Genomic DNA, 21,525 nt, shown 5'->3' on the forward strand with positions numbered 1-21,525 from the left:
CAGGGAATAGGATGGTGATAGAACTCCTCAATTTCTCTCTCTTTTCCTGCACTTCCCGACTTATAGCCCATCTCTCAGGAGAGAAGATGCAACATGCATTATTGTTTGCAACATGCTTTGAGTCCCATGGATTAAGAGTGCCAGAGAAGGGCAAATATATGATAAGGCAGTGCCAATTAAAACTGGCTGTCAAACACTTTCCATTATATGCTCATTTTTGAATAGCCATCTGAAACATACATCTTTTGGGTTGGAAACGGAATCTATTTGTGACCTTCACTATAGCAATTGCTACCAACAACCACAATGATACGCTTATGTTGCCATCGACCTTTTAGGCATTTTGAACAAGGAAGCAATTTAACCTGTCTTCAAACATTTGCTGCTCCCACAATTCAGCAAAGCCACTACAAGGACAGCAAATCAGGACCTACCCCTCCTCTCCCACTAGGGGAATAAATTAGATCGAAGTCTGTCTGTGAACCTCAAGCAAAACTTGAGATGAAAGCGAGCAATGAGCATTGGTTTAAAATGTTACTCAAACCATTATTTGTTACATGTATTGCAGTAGCGCCTAAGAGCCACAGTCACAGGCCAGTGCCCCATTGTGCTTGGCGCTGGGGGGGGGGGGGGGGGGAGGGGGGGGGAGAAGAGGAGGAAGGAGAAGGAGAAGGAGAAGGAGAAGGAGGAGAGAGATACAGAACAAAAAGACGATCTCTGACCTATACATTTAGTTGATCTCAGTGTATTTTTACCTTCAGGCTGGGCGTTGGATGCTGGTAGATTATCTCGCTGATGCTGAGTGGTGGTATTATCGGACTCAAAAGTAACATTTGAGGGATAACTGGATACAGGGTACGGTGGTGGCTTGTGTGATGGCTGCTCCTGTGTTCCCAGAACGCTAGCTGATTGGCTGACTGGAGCGAGGCTGTACGTTTCGAATGGTTTTGCATTCTTGCAGGGGGTTTCTTTCATGACGTTTTTACTGGAACTCAAACATCTGGGCCTACACACAAACAGAAGATTAAAGCTCCCAGAGAAGAAGAATTGGCACCATGATACTGACTCTCAGTTGGGGAGGGTATTTCGTATACTCACAGGTGGAGGGGGAAAAGCGAGGCCGGCTTGGATGTTGAGAACTGTTTTCCTGTGACCATCTGAAGCAGCTGCCTGTAGATCTCTCGCTCTTCCTCTCGAACTGTCTGCAGAGAAATAACCAGACACTTCACCACTGCCCTAAGACTCAAGTCAGGCTTAACAAATACAAACACTATCAATAATAGTAAGCGAGCAGGAACAGAGACACACACTGTGGATTATATACACTCTGCTAGAGCAGACACCCACCCACCAGTGGTCTCGGGAACATACAGAACTTAAGCTCCACTGGATCAGAGAGCTACCAGGGGCTAGACTGATTGCAGAGCTTGCCAACTCCACAGGAGCAAGGCTGCAGTCCGAACTTCTGCCTAATGGAAACTGAAAGTACATCAGAAGCAGGCACTACTCCATCTAGAAAAGGGGAACGTTGACTCTAGTCTTCAAAGTGCACAGGAACCCTTGCTCAAGTTCTTCACATCTCACAAGGCTGAATCAGGTCTCCTGAGGTTCTCTCATCATTTCCCCCCTCCTGAGATTTCAAGGGGAAGTTGCCCCCATCCAGCCCACTCCAGTTGCAGCAGGATTTTGAAAGGGGTCCAGGTTGGAGTTCAGGAAGAAAGCAGCACTTGAACATCCCAGACAGCAGCATACAGTCCTATCCAATGGAAGATCTTGCATTCAAACTTAAGTCTCCCCTGCTTGTTCTTACCTCTTCTGCAGTGCTGACGAATCTCCTCTGGGTTTTCTTGGGGCTTAGCAGGCTGCGACGGCATGAGGGACTTGTAACAGGCTTGATTGGAAATGTTTTTTCATATGCAGATACGTGACAGTGATGGTTTGACTTCCCTACAAAACTATTTGACGTTCCACTGTGGAAAGAGGACAGAATGTTAATCTACAAAATAAGCATTACAATCACAGACGTAAACGTTTTCGCAGAAACCCCCTCAAAGAGCCAGGGGAAAAAGGAGACTGATGCAGGGCTGGAGAAACCCTTTTATTCTCTCTCTGGATTCCTGTATGGAGCAAGAATACAACAGAAACTCTCCCCCCAGGTAGATCAGGGAGCAAGGAGAGCCTAGGGACACAGCAGGAAACTGGATTCTCCACTCTTCTCTCCAAGGACCTGGGAAGGTGTTTAGATGTGCAGAGTCCGCATTTCACTGCTGCCACTGGCATGTGCACATAGAGGGAGACGAGAGGGCTGGCCTCCATTTGGGAGTGTTGATCCCAGGCCCACCCAAAAGATCCTTGTGAACATCAGCAGGGATGCAGGAAAACCCTTAGAACTTTTAATGATTTTTTAAAAAAAATATTAGGCCATCTTCTTTAAAGGGGGATCAGTCAGAAACTGGCATTTTGTTTGAAATTAAAAACAATCTAAAATTAACAGGAACACACACACACACCCCTTTAAGCTGAATTTACACTTATGTACGTTCAAAAGTCTGGCCCCCAGATGGCACAATGATCCTGATTAAAGCACAATTTTGAAAGTTAAGATGGATGAGATCTTAACTTGAGATGGCAACGATTTTATATTAAGAAGTCAGATATTTCAAGAGAGAATAGGCCAGATCCAAGCCAACAGAGCTACAATGATTACACTAGCTGAGCATCTGGCCCTGTATCTTTAGTATCCGTTTCTATAGATTCTTACTACAAAGCTCTAATTTATTACCACCTAACTTGGTTTGTCGTGTATCCGTTTTTTTCCATTCTTATCCGGGTGCTCACCACACACCATCGTTTTCAAGGTGCGGTTGCTATGCGTATTTTCTTTTTATTGCAGAGAAGGGTATTTCACACAGATCCAAAACAGAGCAACAAGTTGAATGCTGTGTGTCTAGTTTCTGGGTATTCACTGGAGTCCCAGCATCCCTGAGGTTGAAACTTACCTTTCACTGAGCAGTCAATGAAAACTTCCATCTATCAGTGTCTCCATTGGGGGGAGGGATAGCTCATTGGTTTGAGCATTGGCCTACTAAACCCAGGGTTGTGAGTTCAATCCTTGAGGGGGCCACTTAGGGATCTGGGGCAAAATCAGTACTTGGGCCTGTTAGTGAAGGCAGGGGGCTGGACTCGATGACCTTTCAGGGTCCCTTCCAGTTCTATGAGATAGGTATATCTCCATATATTTTATATTTATTTATTTATTGGTCAGAGAAGCAGAATTAACAGCTGCTTCACTGGTCTTGTTCTCACCTAGTCATATTTTTTTCCATTTCTCTCATCTCAGGCTCCAGAGAGTAATTCATGAACTCACTTTGCAATGCAGATATAGTTTCAATAGCTACTCTATATGAATTCCCATCTGTTCACAGTACTAATTTTTTGTACTGGTATAACTTTGTTAGGGATGTGCTTTTTTAAACCAATATAATTATACCAGTACAACCCCTAGCATGGACACATGTATACCAGTATAAAGCTGCCTTATATGGGAATAAGATATACTGGCATAAATACCTCCATTCTAAAGGGGGTTGTACTGTTTTAATTAGATTGGTATTGTGAAAGTGCCACAACTTGTGTTCAGGTAAGGTCTAAAAAGGAATTTTTAAACGCACTTAAAGTTGGCTTAAACCTGTTCCCGTCTGAGGGCTGGTCCACACTAACCCCCCAGTTCGAACTAAGATATGCAACTTCAGCTACGTGAATAACATAGCTGAAGTCGAAGTACCTTAGTTCGAACTTAAAGGTACTTACCAAAGGTCCACACGAGGCAGGCAGGCTTCCCCGTCGACTCCGCCTACTCCTCTCGCGGAGCAGGAGTACCGGCGTCGACGGCGAGCACTTCCGGGATCGATCCGGGATCGATTTATCGCGTCTAGACAAGACGCGATAAATCGATCCCAGAAGATCGATTGCTTACCGCCGAACCCGGAGGTAAGTATAGACGTACCCTTTGTCTCTCACTCCCCCCACATAACACACCCTGCTCCCGCCTTTTCCCCCGATTGGCTGCCAAGTGATTATGGAATGGCAAAAAATGACCATAGCATGGTTGTGGAGAATGTTTCTCCAGCTATTATCTGATTGGGACCTTAAGGATCTCTGTGATGGGCCCCTCCCCCCAAAAGGCTATGTTTTATGCCAACTTTCTGAAGATGACAAATTATACCGCTGTGGTGATAAGATTTTCAGATATATCTACCATGTATGCAAAATAGCAGCTAGAGCCCAGGAGGACCTTGGCCTCTATGAGGACGCAAAAGCAGAGTCACATTAGACACCAAATCATCACTCATTCAATGCTATATTGAACTTTGTTAAGATATTGAAAGATTTGGGATTGTTTATCAAAGGCTTTTAAAAGATGTCATGCTGTTTGGACGTCAGAGGGGGCAGTAAAAACTCCACAACACACGATTTAAATGACTGGTTTCTAATGAGGACCCTGTGGAAGAGTGTTAAAGATGGAGCAGAACCATACCCACCTTGGAGTTTTGCGAGTGTCGAGATACAAGTTTCGACTCACTCTAGGTTTCTGTAACATAGAACCCAGGGTGGGTACCAAACCCCTCCCCTGTCCGTTGGCACTTGGTCCAAACGTTCTCAATTCTCCCGACACCCGGTAACTCTCAGAGGATGGAATTTCTGCCAGTAGAGAAATATTAAACAATAAATAAAGAGCCCACATACTCAGCTCCAACTATACAGCATTAAACACTAAAGGGCCTCAGGTATAACTTGACTTCAGTGGGACTGTCTACATGTGTAAGAATCCAACCACATGGAACAGCTTGCAGGATCAGGGCCTTAAGGATGCATTTAGAAATATCCACACTCCCCATGCCCCCCTCAAAGAACAAACAAACTTGCACAACCCAAATGGCTGTAAAGATGTTATTCTAACTTTCCAAAAACATAATTCAGTCCTGGGGTGAGAAAATGGGATATTCAAAGGAACCTGGCCCTAACTCCCTTTGGAAATCCCAGCCTAAGACAATATTTGAGAAAATGTTATGAGTGACAAAGCAGGAAGTGCCAGCTTAGCTTGAGCTAAAGTATTTTAATGCAATGCTATAATTTCTGAGCACTTAGGAAGACACTTGCTGTGTAACTGAACTGACTCCAAGTAAGCATGTTTTACCTGAGTAGTAACTTGGACTGCATGATGCACTTCCCGTGGAGCATGTAAAAGCTCTCTCCAAACTGCCAAACTTGATTGGTAAAAACTACACAAAAAGAGAACCAAAATTATTAACTGTTAAGGTTATTATTTAAAGAAAAATGACACTGGGGCATGACCAATAAAGCTACGCTACTCTAATACCTTCTGCAAGTTGCAGTGCGATCATAGGATGAGTTGCAATAGTATGTCAACTCTTTTCTGACAACATGGCAAATTTTCGAGATGGCACTATCCACTACCAGCAGCCTTGCAAAATTCTACCCTTCTGGGGTGAATTTTATTTTATTTTATTTTTTGAGATGCCAGTAAAATATTACGTTTATCATCACCACAGTATGGGGCAGGCAACCAGATTTCGTACCTAAGCTGGTAAATTTTCATAACTATCTTGCAAGCACACAGTTGTCTCAAAAGTAAGCGTATGCAATTTTGTGTAGCTTCCATAAGATATATGTGAGAGTGTATACACACATACAAGGGAGTAGCTTCCACAAAATATATATTTGTGTGTATCCATAGATGTGTGTAGCTTCCACAGATTGTACGTGTAGCTTTCACATGATATATTAATATTAGTGTGTGTGTGTGTGTGTGCACACATGCAAGTGTGGCTTTCTACATTGATCAGTAAACACAGACTATACACTCTTTGGTGCAAGAGATTTTTTTTTGTTATATTTTCCAAGAGTGCTCAGCAAAATACAGCTCAGGCCTCAGATGCTACTGTAAAACAAATACTAAAAAGGTTGCAATTTCAAATGTGCAAGATTTTAGAATTCAAAGACTATTCTGCATCACTGTATTATCATTTATATTGTGGTAGGACCCCAGTCACAGATCAGGGCCCACTGTGCAGAAACACAACAAAAAGGCAGCCCCTGCCACAAGGAGTTTACAATCTGAGTGTGAGACAAGAGCCCACAAGTGGATAGATGTATAGACAGGGAGAGCACAAGGACATAAAATGAGAAAAAAACAGTCAACATGAACAGCAGCTGTCACAGCACATCAGTTGCCTAATTACTGTCAAATGTCTTGTACGCATCACAGCAGAAAAGAGTTTGAAGGAGGGATTTCATTTTGAAACTGGCTCTTCAGAAGATTAAAAATAAGTCTGACCAACAGAAATATTAAGTCAAAATGATGCATTTCAGCAACTCGAATTGGTGGATGTGAAATTGTAAATGAGTAAAGAGAAATGATCCCAAACCTTGTCATCAGACAGTGAAAGCTGATCCCCTGGAATAGCAGTCTGTTGTAGAGGAAAGGCCTTGAATATCGAGTTGTGATTAGCCAACGTTGCATCACCAGCTTCCATCCTCACAGGATCAGCAATCTCATCTGAGAAAACACAGCTCTGTATTCAATTCTCACAAAGGGCTCTCCAATGAAGCAGGCATTTCCATGAAATCTCACTTTAAAAGAGTTTCTGTCCAGCTAATGCCAATGAATGGTTTAGTAAAAGCATCGGAACATATTGCAAAAAGCAAGGAGAAACAGTAACCCCAAAACAAAGGCATAGTCCTTTTACCTCTACCTAGAAAACATCCCCCCATGTCATGGAAACACCCAAATATGTTTTGTATCCTTCTTTTTTGCTTCTAATCCTCAGAGATCATTCATCCCTCCTTCATAAATGATACAAAGACAGTAAAGAAGCCAATAAAAGTTTTATAATGATGATAAAATAATAATTAAAAAAAAACACCCAGCTCTTACGTAATTTTCACCAGCAGATGATAAAATTGTTAGATAGGTAAGAACCATCTACATGCCAGAGTATGAGAAGCAGCCTGATCTAGTCGGTAGGGCACTGAATTGGGAATCAGGACAATGGGGTTCTATTCCTGGCTCTGCCACTGCCCGGCTGTGTGATCTTGCCCAAATCTGTGCCTTTGTATCCCCCCCTACCCTTTGCTTGTAAGAGTTGATTCTCTGCCCTAAAGAGTTTACAATTGCAATAGAAATGATCATGTGTTTGTCCGGTGTCTAGGACAATGGGGTCCTAAACTTTGTTGGGGCCTCTAGGCACTACTGAAATACTAATATTAATTAAAGGGTGTAAACGCCAAGAAGGGAGAGGAATTATTTAGGATGATACACGGGGCTATAACTAGGGGAAATTAAGGGACAGAAAATTTAGGTTATCTGGAAACCTTCTTAGCAGCAAGCAATCTACTGACTGTGGAACAGTCTCACACATGAAGCAATGGAAGCCTCACTGATTGAGACATTTAGTCCTGATCTTGCACTATCCCAGGTGTTTTAATATCCTTATGTTATATTTATGGGCATGATTCTCCTCTCATTTATATCCTCTTATACTACCGATTTCAGTACACTTACTCCCAATTTATACTAATGTAACTGATAGCAGAATCTGGCCCTTTTTTTCCCTCTCAAGTTTGCTACAGCACAGAATTGCTATTGATCCTTCAATACAATTTAAACAGCATGAGGAATAAACAAACACGGGACTGAAAGTGCTATAACATTCATATCAAGCCTGCTCCTGGTTCATACCAAAAGCCAGAGGCAGCAGAAGTGCCTGGAAATGAGATTCAGCTTACTATGCATTTTGCTTCTTCAGTAAAAATGCAAGAACATTTTAGCTGCAAGTTTCTTTTACATGATGTTACACAGATATAAGGCCCAGGCAAAACACACAGAATTCCAGAGGCTGGGTGTGTCAAGGCAGCACTCAGATACCCTATTGAGTTTGGTCCTGTACACACCTAGAGACCGCGCACCCTCTCTAACACGGTTTAGCAGAAATGCACACACACTTACCCATTTCCAGACTGCTCACATCACTGATGCTGACGACAAACTCAAGGGGACTGAAAAGGAAGAGAAAGAATACATTTATAGACACAGTTCACACAACACAAGAGACCTCAAATAGCCAAATTAAGTATGAACCCGATGTCCAAGCAGACACTAGCTTTCCCTGAATGAAAAGAACACAGGGACAGCAGGAGAGCTGGAACTTGCTACCCAAAGGTTTTAGAGCTTCCATCTCAGTCTGTTACGCTGTGCACCCATTTTTTCTGCACTAAATGTTGGCAGCTGCCATCTTTTCTACATGCCAGGGACTGCCCCCCCTTCATTCCTGGGACAGTCCCATAACTCATCTGGTCTGCCAGACACCCAGTTGACTGATGTGTTACCTACCACTATATAAACTCCTAAAGAATGCTTCTGAAATGCAACAAATTGCACTCACATCACCAACGACATAGGCCATCAGGCTCTCTAGACCACAGGTATGCACTCTCCCCTCTGACAGAAGCTCCTCTGCTCCCCAGTGCAGCATGGAATAAGACTGGCCACGGAACCAGTGCTGGATGATTTGATCTCCCATCTATTTGCTTTGAAAGAATGGACAGGTCTAGTACTTGAAAGGGAGGTCTGCAGTTAGCTGCTGCAAGGTTCAATACGTGATATTCTTGTTGCCTCAGAGTCAGAAATATCCACAAACACCCAGCTAAAGGGGGTTCATGAGCCATAAAACTGAGCTCCTGATCACATATAGTCTTGAAGTTCCTACCATACTTTTTGTAAGAGAAGATCCAGAGGCTTACAGCCCTGCAGCAACAGTAAGCACCACATTAGGCTCTTCTCCTTTAGATCTTGTAAAGGGAAAGCTTCCAAAGAAGGAACTTGTTCCCTTTTCCCTTTAGTAAAAGGTAAGGATATTACAATATTTTCCTTTCCTACTGTTTATTCTGTACAAAGCACAACATGGATGGTGTTTGGTTTCTTTGGCTGGGATGGGGGCATGGAGGACACTAGGTGGTTTTAGGAGTTATGGAGGAATTACAGGGGATTTACAGGAGGGCTATATCGGGGGATGATGGAGATTAAGGGGTGAGATCAAGAGGTAAATTGGTGAGCGGGAGTGACACTGAGGAAGTATTAGGGGTTACAAAGTAGAACAAGGGATTTCAGTAGTTGGGGGTGACACATACCAAGGTTGTTAGGAGCATGGGGGACACAGCGGAGTGTTAGCAGATGGGATGCACACACACCAGGACAGGGGGCATTGGGACTATGGAGGGGATAACAGAGGGAGATGTCACTATGGAAGGAAGAAAGACATGAGGAGATGTTAGGAGTTATGGTGGGGGAATAGAGGGTATGTTAGCAAGTGGGGAAGGAAACACACATGGCAAGGGGTTAGAGGTTAGATAGAGGGGAACACCAAGAATTGTTAGGGGTTACTGTGTGTATGTGGGGGTGGGGAGAACAGGGGGATGGGTCAGTGGGAGGAAAGGAGATCCACAGCAGGTTTCAGGTTTAGATAAGGGAGAAACACACTGGGTGCCTAACAGGGGGATAGTGACAGGTGCAGGAGACAACAGGGGTTACAGATGGAGATACAGGAGAGATGTTAGCAAGCTGGAGAGGGACACACAAGGGGTATGTGTGTTTAGGGTCCAATGGGGAAAGAGAAGGAGAGACACAGGCATCCGACAGGGCAGGGACGGTGCACACAACCACCGTGGCAGGGGTCTGAAGGGGAAGACGCAGGAATCTGACAGAAGGATGTTAGCAGGTGGTGGAAGTGGTGGGACACAAGGAATTATTGGGGGTAACGGTTATTGCAGGGGGGAGGGAGCACCATGGGATCATGAGGTCTCAGAAGGATGTTAGCAGGAAAGGAAGTAGCAGCGGAGGGGGACATTAGGGACAAGGAGACACATTTGGGGAAGGGGTCGGAGAGTCTGACAGGGGAGTTTGCAGGTGGGGAGGGAGAAGAGGGGTCAGAGCTACGGGGGGCCACCAAGGAGAGGGAGCAGAGCACCAGCAGTGGTGGGGACCTCTGGGGGAGGCACCACCAGGGTCTGAGGGGAGGGGGCCAGCCGGGAAGGTGGGGGAGAGGACTGTCGGGGGGGGGGAGACACCCCAAGGATCAGGGTGTCTGACCGGGGTGAAGCAGAGGGAATGGGGTAGGGGGACATGGTGGGAGGCACTCGGGGGTAGGGAGAGGGAGCGGGGGGGGAGCGGGGGGGCACGGCGGGGTCTGGCGGAGGAGGGGGTCCGGCGGGAGGGCTGAGGGGCCGGGCTCGGAAAGACCCGGGGGTCCCTCACGGGCCGGGCCGGGAGCTGGCGGGGGGGGACCGAGGTCTCGGGGGGGGGGGGCGCACCGGGAGCGGGCAGGACTCTCTTACCGGAAGCGGAACCAGGCGGAGCGCGCGGGCCCCTCACCCCAAATCCCGGCAACGAGGCGGCCGGAAACCAGGCGGGCTGTAGCGGAAGTGATCGTTTGGCGAGCGCCTCGGCGCGGGGCAGGTCGGGAAACGCGCGGTCAGCGTCACCGGGGGGGGGGGAGGAGAGTGGGGCTGTCCGCGCGGGGGGGGTTGGAGAGGAGCGAAAGTTGGTCGGTGTCACCCCCCCAGGATTGGAGGGGGGCTCTGGGGAGGAGGCAGAGGGGGTGATGTCACCCTGGGGGGGGGGGGCTGGGGGCGCAGTGCTCCGGGGGCTGAAGGGGTAGGGGGGATGGTCGGGCTCAGAGTAGGTTGGTTGGGGGGAGGAGAGTGGGGAGAGGGGTCACGCACCCGGGGGGGGGAGCAAAATCCCCATGGAGGAGAACAAGCTGGGGGTCACCTGGGAGCGATGCAGCCTGCTGGTGGCTCGGGTGATCAGATGTCCCGATTTTGGGGTCTTTTTCTTATATAGGTTTCTATTACCCCTCCACCCCCATCCCGATTTTTCACATTTGCTGTCTGGTCACCCTACTGGTGGCAGATGCAGGTACGTTAAAAAGTTAGGGGGGAGGGAACCTTCAAGCTTTCCTTAAAAATCTCTTCCCACCTGCCCCCCCCCCCCCCCCACAAAGAGAGACAGTGACATTAAAGAACAAAATCCAAACTCAACGGAGTGAGCAGCGGACATCCGTGTTCAGTGACATGGCGTTCCTGTACATCCCAGCCCTGGTGATGGAGACCAAAAGCACCTACATATACAGCGACAAAGAGTCCTGTGGCACCTTATAGACTAACAGACGTATTGGAGCATAAGCTTTCGTGGGTGAATACCCACTTCGTCAGACGCATGTGGTCATATACATATACAGAACACTGCATTTTGTATGCTGTCACAGGCAAGATTTACCAGTTATACCAGGATAGCCCCCACGTGGAAACTTTTAGTTTGGTATAAGCATGGCTTTTTTCATTTATCTTAAGCCCCTTCCCCAGTGACATAAACTAAACCAAAAGAAGGCACTCATACTAGAATAAGAGTGTCCACACAGGAGGTGAGACCAGAATAACTGTTGGTATGTCTTAGTTTATACCAGTATACATTTGAGTGTAGACAAGCCTTTAGCCTGGTGTGTACTTTGGAGGAGGGACTTTATCTTCTTGGCTTCATACTTGTCCTCAAAGGACCTATCATTTGGGTGCTATACAAGTCACTCAGCTGGTTGAGATTTTTCAGTTTTCTTCAAAATCAAAATGTATTGTGAAAACAGTTCAGTTTTGACATTTTTGACCCCCCCCCCCCAAATAAATAAATACATTATTTGGTTGAAAAATCTAAATTTTTCACCAAAAAAATATTTTTCACCCTGCTTTAATAAATTATCCTGCTCTCTCCAGTTGGGAGTGGGCCAGCCCTGCTGCTTTTCAGAAACCCACTTCTGCTGAAACTACCTTAAAATATATTTCAGCTGGAGGGGTCGGTGGAAATGAGGGAAACTTGGAGTGCACCTGACCCTTTCTATGAAGCTTGCTGAGGCAGCATGGCCTGGTACATATAGATGCCATACTGGAACTTGGTTTGGCCAGCAAACTTAAATCAAAACAAACTGAAAACATTCAGTCAGCTGCAGAAAACTGTGTGTTTACTTTTATCCCAGTGGCGAGGGTACTTGCCTGTATGTGGTAAAGCCAGGGTTGAATCCCTACTCTTGCAGTAGAACTTGAACTCAAATCTCCCCCCACATAGGTGAGCAGCCCAACCATCAGGCTATAGCCTAGTCTGGTCTCAAGCTCTCCTGTTGAAGGTCTTCTCCTTTGTATAAAATATTGTTCCTCATTGGGCCAGGGAAAGCAAACAACTGTTTAGCTTGGTGATTAAGGCACTCACCTGGGAGGTAGGAGATGTGAATTCAAATCTTCTGCCTGCCTGATTCAGAAGAGGGATTTAAATCCACATCTCCTACTTCCAGGTGAGTGCCTTAATCACCAGACTAAAGTGTCATTGTCATTCTCTTTGGCTTTATAAGACTAACAACCTAAACCAACCAGGGCAAATTCACATATAGTTTTGGGTCGATCAAAACTGCGTTTTTCAGCAAATAAACTATTCATCTGAAAAATGTCACCTTGCTCTACTTGGGATATCTGGTTTTATTCCCAGCTCTGCCCAGGGCCGCCCAGAGGGGGGGGGGGGGCAAGTGGGGCAATTTGCCCCAGGCCCCGCAGGGGCCCCCACGAGAATATAGCATTCTATAGTATTGCAACTTGGTTTTATGGAAGGGGCCCCCGAAATTGCTTTGCCCCAGGCCCCCTGAATCCTCTGGGCGGCCCTGGCTCTGCCATTGACCTGCTGTGTGACCTGGGGCAAGTCACTTGTCTCTGTGCCTCTCTTTCTCTTCCCACCTTTTGTCTGTCTTGTCTATTTCAATTGCAAGCTCTTTGAGGTAGGAACTGTCTCTTATTATATTTTCCAACTTAGCACAATGGGACCCTGGCTGATGTCTATGTTTCCCTATGGTGGGCCTCTTGGGTCTACCATATTACAAATAATAAGCAATAATAATACAAGGCAGTCTCATTGGGGAGCAGAACAAGAGAGGTTGTGGACCTGCTTTCTCTTTTTGAAGCTGCAATATTGTCTCCAGGCATTGATGCATACAGTCTTTGGCATCAGGCAATATATACTATCTTGGGAGCTACTGTTTCCCTTGCGTATTTTTGAACTAGTCTTTCCCTATTCCCTATAACCTTTCCCATCATCCTGTGGGCCTGTTTGTCTTGCCATGTGTTGTGTGACTCGCATTGTGTTGCTCACTGAATAGAAGTAATTATGTTTGAAGGAGCATACTCTCAACCCTGACTTGGCCTTCAAAATGTGTTTGTGTTTGAGGTTGTATTCTGGCTTTGACGGGTGACACTACAAGACCCAGCCGTCATCCAGCGTTTGTCTTTTTATATTTAAAACCTACCTCACAGGAGTAAATAAAAGATTTGTGTTGCTTCTTGGCCATGAAAGGACTCGTATCCATTGCTTGTGTACATGCAAGATTACAGCATTCCTCTTGAACTTGTCAGCTTCGCTAATGATGCTGGACCCATTCACTACAAAGCACTTCCATGAGATAATAATCATTGTATTGGGACGCTGTCCCCACCTCCCTGTGATTTCTGGTTGCTTAGCCATGCCCATGAATCAGTCTGGTTAATTATTTGTCTTCACATCCTTTGCTCAACTAGAAGTAATACCATTAGCTCGGGGCTTCTTTTCATGGAATGAATGGAGAACTCCAACTCCCACGGGAGTAGCCTTTGTGGTAGTTCACGCAGAATACGATCCTGCTGTTCGTTCAAATCATGATGGTGCTTTCTGCAGGGAGAATCCAAGAGGCCATTCTGTTTGTAACTTTAATTCGCTGAGCAGTTGAAATTAACCATTTATAACTGAAATAAAGTAAATTTTATAGGCCTGGTGTTGTTATTTTTCTGCACTTGGGGCAGGAACGAACGGTGTGTGGGTGGTGGGGGTTTAAGGTAGATTGAAGCCACTTTGGCATTCCCTGTATTCTGTGGCCGTGCCTGGCCTGACTCCTGGTGTAAGTCAGAGAAACGTAGGGCTGTCCTGACTTACACTCTACTTCCTAGGGGCCAGTGCGGTGCATTCTGGCTACACCCCTTATCCACTTCCTATGCTGTGGGCTAATGGTAGAGCTGTCGTAGAGCCTTTATCCCTGTTCTGAATCAGCCACAGTGGCCCTCTGTGCGGAGGGTGCTCTCAGTGGGGGGTGAGAACATTTATACCCACTTCAAGGCACTTTTACGCTGCCAGAGTGACATAAAGAGGCCTTAGTGTAAGTGGGAATCAGGCCCTGGTTTTTAAAATTAGTTTGTAAGGCAATGTGATTCAAACCTCTTCAATGTAAGGCCATGCCCTTTATATCAGCCAATAAGAGGGAGGCATGGGAGAGGCAGCTGCTCCAGCGGGCTGATATAATGTCTATAAATACAAGGGAGGAAAGCATGCACTTTCCGGTTATGTGGTCTCCATTGGACCTCTCTGTAGTTGGGTCCAAACTTTTCATTTCTGTGTCACTTGCTTTCGCAGTTTTCTTTTTCTTCACCTTCTTCCCGTTCTCCCAGAAAAAAAAAGAGCCACCAGGTTAGTGGAGTTTGATATTTGCAGACTGATGAGTAATTTGTTGCTGAAACGCTTAGGATCAGATTGTAACACGCTTGCTTGCACCTGGTAGCGCTTTATTCCCCAGGTATCACCTGGTTGATTATAAGGGGCTGCTGATGGGATAAGATGCTACCCAAAGTGAGCAAGGACATCACAATCTAGCCCTTCTTTAACAAGTGAATGGAAACTGAGCATGCACACAGGGTACGGGGTGGAATGCATCTGGGATGGGGAGAGGCTGGGGATATGAAGAGGATTTGGATGGAGTGGGTCTGGGTGCCGGTGGGCACGTTGGTGCTGAGAACTGCAAATAATGGGGGTGGGGGGAAATGATTCATCAGAAGGTTTTAATTGAAACATAGTGAGGTTTAACAGATTTATTTGGGCCTAAGCTTTCATGGGTAAAAACCCCACTTCTTCAGATGCATGGAGTGAAAATTACAGATGCAGGCAGTATATTTATGCAGGCATAAATATGTTACCTTACCCTTCTCTTCATGTGTCAGTATATTTATGCCTGCATCTGTAATTTTCACTCCATGCATCCGAAGAAGTGGGTTTTTTACCCACGAAAGCTTAGGCCCAAATAAATCTGTTAGTCTTTACGGTGCCACCAGACTCCTCATTGTTTTTGTGGATACAGACTAATACGGCTACCCCTCTGATAGTGAGGTTTCTCGATGGAGGAGAGGGAATGACAGCAGAGGGTAGAAAATGATGGCACTTTAGTGGATGAGCAGGGAGAGATGTAGTGGGAATATCCGGTGGAGGGTTTGGGGATTTCAGCGAATGGAGAGGTACAGGTGTGGGAAATACCTATTATTAATTATTATTTATTGGGCACTGACAATGTACTTGGTGCTTGACAAACCAATAACCACTCAGTGAGTTCTATGTATCGGCGTAAAAACAGTTTGCTGCTCCTTTGGCCTTTCCCTCCGTAGATACCAGGACCCATCATGCCAAGTGTGCTTTACAAATGAGTGCCATCAGATCATAGTGATAATAAAGAGGGGTCTGGTCTTGTGTACATCCCTTGAAATCTGGCTGGATGACTCAGCTAGTCCTGTGTTAGCACACACTCTCCCACTGGGCATTCAGTTATGAGCCCAGGCATGACAGGTTGGGTGGAAGGCTGGGTTTTTTCATCTGACCCAGGTACAGGAGATGGCCCCGTCCCAAGAATGAAAGCTGTCTAGCACAACTACTTAGTATATGAATCACGCCACCATGTGGATGCTGGTGAGTTCTAGGCCACCCTGCTCAGGGAGTTTCCTGTCACACTTCTAAGACTAATCATCTTTGTATTGAATCATAGAATCTCAGGGTTGGAAGGGACCTCAGGAGGTCATCTAGTCCAACCCCCTGTTCAAAGCAGGCCCAATCCCCAGACAGATTTTTGCCCTATATCCCTAAATGGCCCCCTCAAGGATTGAGCTCACAACCCTGGGTTTAGCAGGCCAATGCTCAAACCACTGAGCTATCCCTCCTCCCACCAGTGGGCGATGGTGGAAGACCTGAAATATTTCAGCCCAAACGTGAAATCTCTTTGGATTTCAGGTGTTCAGTTTTTTCATTAAATATCAAAATTCCCTGCAGAAAGCCAACACTTTTCATGAAAAAATTGTTAATCAAAGCCCCAATTTTCCATCAAGAAGAGTTTAAATGGAAAACTTTCAACCAGCCCCAGTGCTTCAGCTCGGAGCATGAAGGGAGCTCAGAGAAAATCTGGCTGATGGCATCGACTTAATAAAGAAGGGTTATAATTGCACACCATCAGGTTTGACAACCTGCAGAGCTCCCTCAGCTAACCACACCTCTCTTCCTTGAGAGACAACCAAGACAGTTGACAAGGGGAATGTGTGTGATGATTAAAGCCAAGCCCTCAATTTGCAGTTCACGAATGTTAGCCAATTAATTTAACTTTCCTCTGTTCATTAACTGTTAGCCAACTGATCATTATTTTGGTTGGTTTGTTAACAAGGGCGTTTGTTATTCATAATTGTTCAACTAGCTGTTGCAGGCAAATCCTGTCTACATCACAACACAGGCTTTCATTGTGTTCTTGCTGCACTCCTGCCCCATTGGCCAAGCTGGATGCGAGAGAGGAGGCGTCTTGTGGTTAAAGCACTTGACAAATTCAGACTAGAAATAAGGCTCCATTTTTTAACAGGGAAGACAGTTAATCACTGAAACAACTCACCAAGGGCTGTGGCGGATTTTCCTCAACTGGAAATTTTTAAATCAAAATTGGAGTCCCCCCCCCCCCTAAAAATATGCACTAGTTCGAACAGGGATTAATCCAGGGAAGTCCTGTGGTCTGTGATATGCAGGAGGTCAGACCAGATGATCACAGGAATCCCTTCTGGCTTTAAACTCTACGAATTGTGACTCGGGAGACCTGCCTCTACCACATGCACCCCATCTGATCTCAGGTAAGCTATGCAGACCTTGATTCAGCCACCTGCTTAAGCATGTGAGTAGTCCCACTGAAGTCATGGAAGTGATGCATATGCTTAGCTACCTTCCTGAATCATGGGCTTGCGCTCTGTGCCTCAGTTTCCCCATCTGTAAAATAGGGAAATAGCACGCTCTTTGGGGCAGAGACCGTCTCTTACAAAGTGTATGTCCAGCACCTAGCACAGCAGGGCTCCGATTTCATGAGGCGCTTCAGCTAGAATTCAAGTAATAGCAGCAGTGAATGTGGGAAGGACGCAACATGTATTTTTAAATCACTTAGTCGATCAGGAGTAAAGAGAAAAGGTCACAAGCAGGACACGTGGTGCCTGTCTACCAAAAAATCAAATGTTTTCTCTGTTGGCATCAAGTTAAATTACTTATTTTTAAATACATTTAAATGTTGTGGAAATACACTATTGTTTTTGCAATACGTTACTTTTATCATCTCTGCTGAACTGGTTCCCCCACCTACATCCACCATGGAGCATCCATCCCAGGCACCAGATTATGCTCAGTGACAGTGGGCGTTAATTCAGAGCAGGTCCATAGATAACCCTCAGCGGATCTGCACAGTGTTTAACCACAAACAAATAAAGGTTAGAATGAGGCAGGAATCAGTCACTGCATCCCCTTGCCTTATTCAGTGTGTGCCCTGTGAGACAGGTTCTGCAGGAAGAACAGTGTGTGATCATGCATCTCGCAGGTTGGGGCGCCCCCTGGTTCTTATCACTTCTCCCCAACTCTGCTGTATTGACCAGGACTGTCCTGGGGTTTAAAACACCCACCCTTGGAAGCTGCCACCCCAGCCCATGTAGCAGGAGGGGATGGGGATGCTTACATCCCTGCCAGGAATAGTGCTAGCAGCTAAAGCTATGCCATTCTATAGCTCCCATTACAACACCCAGCAGCCCTAAGGATACTCTCATGATGTATTTTAAGGCGGGGTGGGCAAACTACGGCCCCCGGGCCGCATCCGGCCCGCCAGCCATTTTAAGCCGGCCCTTGAGCGCCTGCTGGGGAGTGGGGTCTAGGGCTTGCCCCGCTCTGGCACTGCAGCCGGGGAGCAGGGTCGGGGGCTGCACCACACGGCTCCCAGAAGCAGCAGCATGGCCCCCCTCCAGCTCCTGCATGCTCCACTGGCCCCCTCCGGCGCTCCAATGGGATGCCTGCGGATGGGGCAGCATGCAGAGCTAGCTGGCCATGCCTCTGTGTAGGAGCCAAAGAAGGGACATGCCCCTGTTTCTGGGAGCTGCTTGAGGTAAGCGCTGCCTGGAGCCTGCACCCCTGAGCCTCTCCCTGCGCCCCAACCCCCTGCCCCAGCCCTGATCCCCCTCCCGGCCTCTGAACCCCTCGATCCGAGCCCAGAGCACTCTCCTGCACCCCAAACCCCTCATCCCCAGCCAGAGCCTGCACCCCTTCCTGCACCCCTGCCCCAACCCCAATCCTCCTCCCACACCCTGAACTCCTCATTCCTGGCCCCACCCCAGAGTCCGCACCCCCAACCACAGTCCTCACCCCCTTCCACACCCCAACCCCAATTTTGAGAGCATTCATGGCCCGCCATACAATTTCTATTCCCAGATGTGGCCCTCAGGCCAAAAAGTTTTCCTGCCCCTGTTCTAAGGCCTACACTAATTGTTTCCACGGAGGGGAGGGGCTGCTACTACAGACTGACTCACTGTCCCCTCAGTCTACTCACACCCTATCCTGCTTCCCTCACTCACCCATTGACTCCCCGTTACTCAACTCCTTCTCTCCCACTCCACCTTCCCAAGCCAACAGATTCCCCTCCCATCCCAGCAACCCCTGCTCCCGCCCCCCCCAGCTGCCCAGTGACACACTTAGCAACCTCCCCGCATTCTGTCCCCTCCCCTAACTCCCCCACACCATCTCCCTCTGCCTCCCCAGAGTCCGTGCAAAACTGTCCCAGTCAATACTGGCAACTACAACTGCCTTTTCCCCTTCTCACAGTAGCCAAAATCCAGCCCTCCCTCCCCAGCTGCATCTGATCTCCATCCACTTAGCCCTTTGCAGGCTTGTTTCCTTAGCCCTGTAGACACAGCAGGAAAGGAGGTTGTGGGCAGTGGCCCTGCATGAGTAACCCCAGACAAGCTTTCTAAGGATTTCTTAGGATCTGAATGGGAAATAAACACTGCCATAAGGTAGCTGAAGACTGTAGTGTACTGTGATGCTGGTGGAGCAGGGAAAGTGTCTTGAAGTGCCCTCTCCTTCTTCAAATTGCTCCTTAAAACGTTTGGGTTGCTGCAACAGCTGGTTCACCTTGGGAAGGTTTCCTTCACAACTGTAGGGAGCTAGAGGCTTTGGCCAATATTTTTTTAAAGTGGCCACTGATTGCTGATTCCTCAGTTTTTCAGTGACCAACATGAGATACCTCGGCCCAGATCCTCAAAGGTATGCAGGCTCCTCATTTTCATTGAAATCAATGCCTAAATGCTTATCACGATCTTGGCCCTAGAGGCCTGCTCTTCAGAGACGCTAAGAACCCGCAGTTCCTAATGACTTACTGTAGCGTGGCAGCCAGAATTGGACTCCATCTGAGCCACTTGCCACGCTGGGACCGGAAGGAGTACGGTGCCAGGAGAAGCGGCCAAGTGTGCTGGAGCAGAGGGATCTCAGGGGAACTGGCGGCAAAGTAGAGCTGGCGCAGACCTCACGGCTATGGAAATCGGGGGACTGTCGGACAAAGTTGAGAGGTAGCTTAAAAAAAAAAAATCCCCTCTCTGGTTAGCTGCCTCCTGATGCAGCAGAGAGACCATCCCATCAGGCCTCACTGGGAGGGGGTGGACCTCCAGGCCATGGAGATGACATAACCTGTGAACAAAGAAACAGTTGCCTGGGCTTTCCAGTGACATCACAATGACTGTGTCCTCTGCTAGCAGCCCATGGAGGAGAGCAGGCCCTATAGCAGGGACTGAACTGAGGGCTGTCGGGGAGGCCTCCCCATTGGCCTGAGAGAATCTAGCCCCATGCTAGTTAGGGGGCTTGACTTGGGGGTTCTCCTTGGTGACTGGCCCAAATGCCCACTGAATATGGAGATTTGGCAGGAGAGAGAATTAGGTAAGCCCTAGATCAGGGGTTCTCAACCTTTTTCTGACCCCCCCCCCCCAATATGCTATAAAAACTCCATGGCCCACCTGTGCCGGCACAACTGGTTTTATGCATATAAAAGCCAGGGCTGGCGTTAGGGGGTAGAAAGCAGGGCAACTGCCCGGGGCCCCGCGCCACAGCGGGCCCCACAAAGCCAAGTTGCTCCGGCTTCAACTTCAGCCCCAAGTGGCAGAGCTCAGGGGCCCGGACTTCAGCTCTGCCCAGCAGGACTTTGGCTTTCTGCCCTGGGCTCCAGTGAGTCTAACCTTGGCCCTGCTTGGAGGCCCCCCTGAAACCTACTCGCGGCCCCGCAGGAGGCCCCGGACCCCTGGTTGAGAACTGCTGCCCTAGACCATCTCTGTGGCACTGACATACACCCTCCCCCCATCCCATTTTTGAGGCTCCATGTAGAGCCCTCCATAGGGTCAGGATCTGCGTAGGGGGTGGGGGCAGGGCTGTGAATTGTTGCCACCACACTGGCCCCTATGGAGATTCCCAAGGAAAGGAGGAACACTCCCCCTCCCAGGTTTCCACAGTGGGGAACTCCCTCCACCATTCAAGGGGAGTTATAGCTAGAGGAGGTCAATGGAGCCGTGCTGCTAGGGAATGGGATGGGAGGCATCAGGAACCCAGAGACATGAGGGCTTTTGGTCCATAGCCCTTGTCTTCTGGGGATCATGTAGAGTCCGGTGGATTTGGGGGTTGGACCCACAGACCATTCTGATGAGGTGTAAATTGCATCCCTTGTTGGAACAATTGTGGAGATAATACTCCACTAAGGGATCTTTGCTAAGGTTTTCTCCCCAGTAGATGCATATGGTTTCTAGGATTCTGTCTGAGTTATTGCTGGCCCTAAGCTCATTCACTTTATGGCTGACTGGGTGGCTCTGCATTAGCCACTAATCTGCCTTCGCATCCTCTTCCAGATAGCTATTGCAATAATGTCATTTCTTTTGTAGCTTTATTGCTAGGGCTACAGTGTATCAAATGCAAGTGCCCCACCCATCCCCGCCCCAAACTGTATATTCTTACAAAGTGTAAAGGAAATGTCAAAGGTTCCAATCACCATGGTAATTGTGCTAAAATTATACAGAAAACATTCCGGTACTGTACTGTATCAGGGGGTAGCCATGTTAGTCTGTATCCACAAAAACAAGTATCAGAGGGGTAGCCGTTTTAGTCTGGATCTGTAAAGAGCGACAAAGAGTCCTGTGGCACCTTATAGACTAACAGACGTATTGGAGCATAAGCTTTCAGGGGTGAATACCCACTTCGTCAGATGCAGGAACAACAAGGAGTTAAAAACAACAAGGAGTCCGGTGGCACCTTAAAGA

At 47.4% G+C, this 21,525-nt stretch overlaps 2 protein-coding genes across 2 annotated transcripts in view; one reads left to right on the forward strand and one right to left on the reverse strand.

The window, feature by feature from the left end:
• Nucleotides 1-10,478, reverse strand: part of SENP1 (SUMO specific peptidase 1) — a 28,306-nt gene extending 17,828 nt beyond the window's left edge. Inside the window, exons 1-8 of the mRNA XM_065419336.1 lie at nucleotides 10,414-10,478; nucleotides 8,030-8,079; nucleotides 6,450-6,580; nucleotides 5,198-5,282; nucleotides 4,542-4,701; nucleotides 1,811-1,970; nucleotides 1,099-1,202; nucleotides 756-1,006 (exon numbers count right to left, since the gene is read on the reverse strand). Of these exons, the coding sequence (XP_065275408.1) occupies nucleotides 756-1,006; nucleotides 1,099-1,202; nucleotides 1,811-1,970; nucleotides 4,542-4,701; nucleotides 5,198-5,282; nucleotides 6,450-6,580; nucleotides 8,030-8,033 (895 nt within the window). The 5' untranslated portion in view covers nucleotides 8,034-8,079; nucleotides 10,414-10,478. The remainder of the gene's footprint in view (nucleotides 1-755; nucleotides 1,007-1,098; nucleotides 1,203-1,810; nucleotides 1,971-4,541; nucleotides 4,702-5,197; nucleotides 5,283-6,449; nucleotides 6,581-8,029; nucleotides 8,080-10,413) is intronic.
• Nucleotides 10,479-14,463: 3,985 nt separating this feature from the next.
• The window catches only part of PFKM (phosphofructokinase, muscle), a 58,237-nt gene continuing 51,175 nt past the window's right edge, over nucleotides 14,464-21,525 (forward strand). Inside the window, exon 1 of the mRNA XM_065419335.1 lies at nucleotides 14,464-14,602. Coding sequence (XP_065275407.1) covers nucleotides 14,464-14,602 — 139 coding nt within the window. The remainder of the gene's footprint in view (nucleotides 14,603-21,525) is intronic.

Source organism: Emys orbicularis, chromosome 19 (assembly GCF_028017835.1).
Source record: "Emys orbicularis isolate rEmyOrb1 chromosome 19, rEmyOrb1.hap1, whole genome shotgun sequence".
Classification (NCBI taxonomy): domain Eukaryota; kingdom Metazoa; phylum Chordata; order Testudines; family Emydidae; genus Emys; species Emys orbicularis.